This window comes from Sinocyclocheilus anshuiensis, unplaced genomic scaffold (assembly GCF_001515605.1).
Source record: "Sinocyclocheilus anshuiensis isolate Anshui unplaced genomic scaffold, SAMN03320099.WGS_v1.1 scaffold540, whole genome shotgun sequence".
Lineage (NCBI taxonomy): Eukaryota > Metazoa > Chordata > Actinopteri > Cypriniformes > Cyprinidae > Sinocyclocheilus > Sinocyclocheilus anshuiensis.
Genome location: NW_015555733.1, coordinates 60,093 through 67,622, shown reverse-complemented (window position 1 = coordinate 67,622; position 7,530 = coordinate 60,093). Strand labels below are relative to the sequence as shown.

The following is a 7,530-nucleotide window of genomic DNA, read 5'->3' as shown; positions in this document are numbered from 1 at the left end:
AAAAAATAAACTCATTCCTCAATTTAAAAAAAATAATAGTTAATGTACTAATATTAATAGTAATAATAAATACAAAATAATAATTCCTTGAAATGCGTTTACAATGTAAATTTTAACATTTACTAACCTATTTTTAAAATGAAGTTGTATTTGTTAACATTACTTAATGCACTGTGAACTATCATGAATATGATCAACTGTATTTTTATTAAACACTGTTCATTCATAAAGAAATGAGACCTTATTGTAAAGTGTTACCACTGTAACAATGTGTGCTGGGATGTTTTTATGTTAATATATTATTTATAAATATTTTTAACTGACTTTGATACTGAACACATTGGCAGGGCATTACAGGAAAAGTTCACCCAAAAAAAAAGACTTTATTTATCACCCTCATTTGTTCCAAACCTACATGTTTTTTTTTTTTTCTGAGACTATAAAGGGATTTTTGAGACTTTTAAGCACTTTTTCTGATCTTATGAATCATATGAACAGGTTTGGAACGACATGAGGGTGTAAAAATAATAACAGTATTTTTGGCCGATCGGTGACCACACTCAGAGAAGAGCAGACGTCGTCATGTTTTGAATGATTGATGTGTTTCTGTTTCCAGACGCTAGCGTTTCTCTCTTCCGCTGCTGCTACTGGCTCAGAGCGGGAGGCATGTCATGAACCGTACTGTCACTCCTGAATGATGTATGCAGATTCTCATGTAAACCAACCTAATAAAAGAGCGACCACACACACAGCTGACGTTCCTGTCATCCACGTCTGAGCGCTTTGAGTCTCCGTCACATGTCAGACTCAGAAATGATGAATTACACAGAGTGCATGGGCGTGCCGCAGTGTTTGTGCCACAGATCGATGGCTTTAGTGACGATGGCGTCTGTGTTCTCCTGCGGCAGCTGTACAGAGAGACCAAGACATCAGAAGCGCATTAGCAACATTTATAGCTTTATGTCGGTGCATCAAAAACTTAAATGTTAAATCACAGAAACTACAGAAAAAGGTTGGGAAAATTTTCTGGGTTCAATATTCTATTCATTCAAAATCTATTCAGTATCATTTGTGGCAAAATGTTAATTTAATATGATTAATAAAATTAATTAACTGTTCCTCAATTAAAAAAAAAATTAATAATAATAATAATAAAAAAATATATGATATTTAATATAATAAAATGTAAAAAAGTAATTCCTTGTTCCTCAATTTAAAAAACTACCTCATAATAATTATAAAATGTTGTTTAATCAAATTAATAAAATAAAAAATATCATAGAATTAATTTATTGTTCCTCATTAAAAAAATGGCATTTCATAACTACCTCATAATAATTATAAAATGTTGTTTAATAAAATTAATAAAATAAAAAAAATCATAGAATTAATTTATTGTTCCTCATTAAAAAAATGGCATTTCATATAATAATAATAATAATAAATGAATAGTATTTAATACAATAAATAAAATAATACTAAAATAATTCCTTGTTCCTCAATTAAAATAGTAGTTAATAATGATGTTACTTAATTGAATTAATAAAATAAAATAACAAATATTTGTCCCTCAATTAAAAAACAGTAGTTCATTTAATAATAATAGTAATAAAATACTGTTATTTTATATAAATAAGGGTTTCTCAAAAAACAGTGTTTGATAGAAGAAGAGGAAGAATCAATTAAATTATCAAATCATTAGTGAAAGTCTATGGGACGAGAGTACTGGAGGATTTTAAAAGATAAAAAAAATTACTTGAAAAGGGTCATACTGTAAAGATGAATAAAGTACATTCATTAACAGGTATTGAACCCAGAACATTTCTTTAAACAAACCCATTTTTGCCATGATATGTAACTGAAAGAGTGATGTTCGCGGCTCACATTAGACAGGAAGTTGTAAACTCCATCCGGGTCACTCGTTCCCATCAGCATGATCTTATAGCTGAGCAGAATCTCCACGGCAACAAACACCAGGATCTTACAGGAGCCGCTGATGACTTTATCCCAAACCCTGCCAACCAATCACAGCACAGCACAGTCCATCAGTCAGCCAATCACACAAGAGCACAATCAATCAGACAATCACAAGTTTCAACAATTTTCAACACTGATAATAATTAGAAATGTTTCTTGAGCAACAAATCAGCATATGTGTCCCTGGAGCACAAAAGCAGTGTTAAGTCGCTGGGGTATATTTGTAGCAATAGTCAACAATACATTGTATGGGTCAAAATTATAGATTGTTCTTTTATGCCAAAAATCATTAGGATATTAAGTAAAGATCATGTTCCATGAAGATATTTTGTAAGTTTCCTACTGTAAATATGTCAAAACTTAATTTTTGATCAGTAATATGCATTGCTAAGAACTTCATTTGAACAACTTTAAAGATGATTTTCTCAATATTTAGATTTTTTTTGCACCCTCAGATTCCAGATTTTCAAATAGTTGTATCCCAAATATTGTCCTAACAAGCCATACATCAATGGAAAGATTATTTATTCAGCTTTCAGATGATGCATAAATCTCAATTTCAAAAAATTGACCCTTATGACTGGTTTTGTGCTGCAGGGGCACATATTAGAATGATTTCTGAAGGATTGTGTGACACTGAAGACTGGAGTAATGATGCTGAAAATACAGCTGCGCATCACAGGAATAAATTACAGTTTAACAGATATTCACATAGAAAACAGCATTTGAAATGGTAAAAATATTTCACAATTTTTCCTGTATTTTTGAGAGAAATCAGTAAACTGCAGTGGACGTCATTGTGTCCTGACCTCTGTAGGCTGGACTCTGGTAAACAGCCAGCAAAGCAGCGTCTGAACCAGAGACAGTACGGCAGCGAGTGCAGAGCTCCAGACGTCTTCAGATGAGCCAGAAGAGCGGCGTCCTCTTGAGACAGGAAGTGCTCCAAACTCTTCGGCTGAAACACAATTCAAAACAAATCAGAGTAACTTTACATCAATGAGCTGTTGCACAAGACGGAAGAAGAATGAAACATGGACTATATTTGTGGTGTTTCTGTTAGTTTTCGAGCTCCATATATGAAGGGTGAGTAAATGCAATAAAAATAATAATAATAACTGGTGTTATTCATTAATGTGTAAAAAAAAAAATCTGGTGTTAAAAGGAAAACAAGTAACATGATTAAACACTTAAACATTAAAAATCATAAAAATGAAAATAAAAATATATTTTATTATAATGTCAAAACGAAAAAAATAACCACTTATACCAAAATTAAAAATAATTAATAAATAAAAATAATAGCAACAACAGTTATTACTTTTTACAGTCAAAAAGGAAAAAAATTTAAATGTGTTCTGGATGGGTACTGAACACTTAAACCAACATTTTACAAAATCATACAAAATAATAATAATAACTTATTATTAAAGTGTCAAAAAGGACAAAAACTTGAAAACTTAAAAACTTGTTCTGGGTGGTTGTTAAAGACAAACCAAAATTGAAAATGCATAAAAACAAATATTAATAATAATAATAATAACTGTTATTATTTATTATAGTGTTAAAAGGAAAAAGTAAAACACAAGTTAAAAATCATACAAAACACATATATTGAGAATAACTCTATATACATGTTTTTTTTATTCTGTCAAAAATAAAAAGTAAAAAACTGTTATGGATTGTTATTGAACATTTAAACCAACAAAATAACTAATAAAGTAATAATAACAACAACAACAACAACTGATATTACAGCTGACTATTACAGCAACAAAAAGAATAAAAAATTAAATATGCATTTTGCATGCTTATGAACTCCTAAACCAAAATTTAAAAAGCATAAAAAATAATAACAGTAATAGTAATTAAATTAATTAATATTACACATAATCACTGTTAGTATGCATTATAGTGTTTAAAAAAATAAGTACAATTATTGAACACTTAAATAAATCAACATTAATAATCATTCAAAAAATGATATAACAACAACATTACAAAAGTAATAAGTGTTACTTATTTTTCTGTGGTTATATATCTGCAAGGTTATTTAACACTAAAAATGTTAAACATTCATAATAATAATACATTATTATTTATTATAGTGTAAAAAATAAATGATTAATCAATAATATTGAAATCTTTGTTAGCTGTTCCTTTAGCAGGTTAAGGTGTACCAGGTGAGGGATGGAGTCTCCAAACTTGAGCTTGAACTGGTTGATGAAACACCTGATGAGCCAATAGCAGTCGACCGGGTCATCGACGATCTCCTCCATCGCTCTGCCGATAGCCAGGAAGTTTTCATCCTCGTCGTCCTGGAAGAAAACCATCAAACCTGAGCCATGAGGAAACACGACCCGGTGGCCTGTACAAACATCACAGGGGTTTATCATTGACACTTGTTTCTCTGGATAACGTTATATGAAGCACGAGTTATACTTGAAACCCGACCTCTGAGAAATACTGAAGATGTTGCTATAAACTGTAGACACACCTCCCTCTTTACCTTTTAGACACGGCTCATGTTTAGAACAATGTATAAAATGTATACATCATTAGATTTCCATTGATGTATGGTTTGTTAGGATAGGACAATATTTGTCTGAGATACAACTATTTGAAAATCTGGAATCTGAGGGTGCAAAAAAATCTAAATATTGAGAAAATCATCTTTAAAGTTGTTCAAATGAAGTTCTTAGCAATGCATATTACTAATCAAAAATTAAGTTTTGATATATTTACAGTAAGAAATTTACAAAATATCTTCATAGAACATGATCTTTACTTAATATCCTAATGATTTTTGGCATAAAAGAAAAATTGATAATTTTGACCCATACAATGTATTGTTGGCTATTGCTACAAATATACTGTCTATAATAAATATATATATATTGAAGAATCGGCTAAAAACACATATCTTCCATCTTTATTTGACCCTCTAACTCTAGCACTCTCTATTCTAATTCTATTCTTTAAAAAAAAAATACTTGCCTCTCTTAGACTTGCACTCTATTAATTTAAACAAAAAAACTAATACTAGCTTCTCTATTCTTTTTGTATTCTTTTTGTTTGCTTTTTATTTATTATATAATAAAAAAGACCTTGCTATGTATGCGTTAAGCTAACTGAGACTTGTTATAGCACTTGCATATCATTGCTCTTTTGTTGGTTTTGATTGCTTCCAAAAGTGTCTGCTAAATGACTAAATGTAACTATACCATATGTCTTAAGTCGCTGGGGTATATTTGTAGCAATAGTAAAAATACATTGTATGGGTCAAAATTATCGATTTTTCTTTTATGCCATAAATCATTAGGATATTAAGTAAAGATCATGTTCCATGAAGATATTTTGTAAATTTCCTACCGTAAATATATCAAAACTTCATTTTTGATCAGTAATATGCATTGCTAAGAACTTAATTTGAACAACTTTAAAGATGATTTTCTCAATATTTAGATTTTTTTGCACCCTCAGATTCCAGATTTTCAAATAGTTGTATCTCAGCCAAATATTGTCCTATCCTAACAAACCAAACATCAATGGAAAGCTTATTTATTCAGATTTCAGATGATGCATAAATCACAATTTCAAAAAATGGACGCTTATAACTGGTTTTGTGGTCCAGGGTCACATATAAATAATGGTGACTTGACTTGACCTAATGTACTGATTACCCACAAACCTCTCCGCTCCTCACCGGCGGCCTGAGCTCGCTCCTGCGGGGAAGCTGTCGGCTCTCCAGCTGGTACATGCGCAGGTAGAGCTCCGTCGCCGGGGTGGATGCGTGGATGAAGCGCATGGCTGTCAGAGCGCCGCTGACGTCCTCAAACTGCTCGAGACGATAGCGAGACACCAGAGCGTGAGAATCACTGTGAGGCGGCAGGATACCTGCAGACGACGGGACAGACGGCTTCACCAGCCTGATCTACAGACACTCGCGATGTCTCCATCCACCTGTTTGTATGCGCATTTTGGAATATCGCATAAAAAAAACGCTGGATGGACACACCAAGACGTGCATAAATTCTAAAAATGTGCATAAAAAACGTATGAGCACATTTGAGTAGGATAAACTTTTTATCCGATAAGAAAAAATGCACATAAACTACGATGGAAACACATATGTGACCCTGGAGCACAAAAGCAGTCTTAAGTTGCTGGGGTATGTTTGTAGCAATAGCCAAAAATACATTGTATGGGTCAAAATTTTCCATTTTTCTTTTATGCCAAAAATCATTAGGATATTAAGGAAAGATCATGTTCCATGAAGATATTTTGTAAATTTCTTACTGTAAATATATCAAAACTTAATTTTTGATTAGTAATATGCATTGCTAAGAACTTCATTTGAACAACTTTAAAGATGATTTTCTCAATATTTAGATTTTTTTGCACCCTCAGATTCCAGATTTTCAAATAGTTGTATCTCAGCCAAATATAGTCCTATCCTAACAAACCATACATCAACGGAAAGATTATTTATTCAGCTTTCAGATGATGTATAAATCTCAATTTCTGAAAATTGACCCTTATGATTGGTTTTGTGCTCCAGGGTCACGTATACCGAATAAATTCCACCATGCGCATCGGAAAAGTCACGTGACTTTGCTCATTGAGATGGGATAACTTGACTAACCAGCGAACCGATCTCGTTGCACAGCATCTCAAATGTTGTTGTGGTCGTTCTGAAATGCCTGAGCCAAGTCTGTCGTCAAAGTAATTCTGTATAATTCTGTATAATATATTCAGTGGCTTCTCCTAGTTTTCTTAGTGATATTTAGTGTCAGTTTATCAGGAAGTGATGATTTTGCTCTCTTTGACTCGTTGGATGGAAACGGTGCTTAATTCACAAATGTTTTATGCGATATTCCAGTTTTGCGCATTAGTTTAATTCGAATCTTTGGATGGAAACGTAGCTAATGTGTTATATTACATACAGTGGTGGTCAAAATGATTAGGACACTAGTATTTCCAGCAGCTAAAAATGGTTTTAAGTTAGTTATTTCTATCTTTTGCTGTAGTAAGCAGCTTTTGCCCTAGGTGCACTTGCGCATAATTTTTCAGGTAGCTTTGCAGGTAGGTTTCTTGAAGCATCTTGGAGACGTTGCCACAGGTTCGTCTGGATTCCAGACAGACTGGATGATAATGAGATCTCACTGGATTATTACAATTAATGGCTAAATGAATGTTTGGAAATGTAAACTGATATTTCCTACTGACACACTACAGCAAAAGAGAGAAACAACTGACTTAAAACCATTTTTAGCTGCTGGAAATACTACTGTCCTAATCATTTTGGCCACCACTGTATGTGAATGATAATTCACGTTCTCACCCAGCAGGACTTTCCACACGTGTATCCGGTACATGGAGGGCAGAGGAAACCTCTGACTGAAGGTGCTCAACTTCTCCACATCTGAAAACAACAGCAGCAAAACTGACTGAAGGAGCGAGAGAAACACTGATCGTCTGTGCGTTTATACTAACGGAGAGATACATAGCATTTCACAGTTAGACATAAACCTAAACAAAGATGAAAAACAAATA

The 7,530-nt window shown here is 32.6% G+C and overlaps 1 protein-coding gene across 2 annotated transcripts in view; it reads right to left on the bottom strand.

The window, feature by feature from the left end:
• Window positions 1–452: 452 nt before the first annotated feature.
• Window positions 453–7,530, bottom strand: part of tbc1d7 (TBC1 domain family, member 7) — a 12,470-nt gene continuing 5,392 nt past the window's right edge. Inside the window, exons 3-8 of one of the 2 annotated variants that reach the window (XM_016466327.1) lie at window positions 7,319–7,399; window positions 5,681–5,871; window positions 4,155–4,292; window positions 2,787–2,932; window positions 1,885–2,014; window positions 453–908 (exon numbers count right to left, since the gene is read on the bottom strand). In XM_016466327.1, the coding sequence (XP_016321813.1) occupies window positions 822–908; window positions 1,885–2,014; window positions 2,787–2,932; window positions 4,155–4,292; window positions 5,681–5,871; window positions 7,319–7,399 (773 nt within the window). In that variant the 3' untranslated portion in view covers window positions 453–821. Of the gene's footprint in view, window positions 909–1,884; window positions 2,015–2,786; window positions 2,933–4,154; window positions 4,293–5,665; window positions 5,872–7,318; window positions 7,400–7,530 lie in introns of both variants that reach the window. The other variant, XM_016466326.1, reaches the window with a different exon arrangement.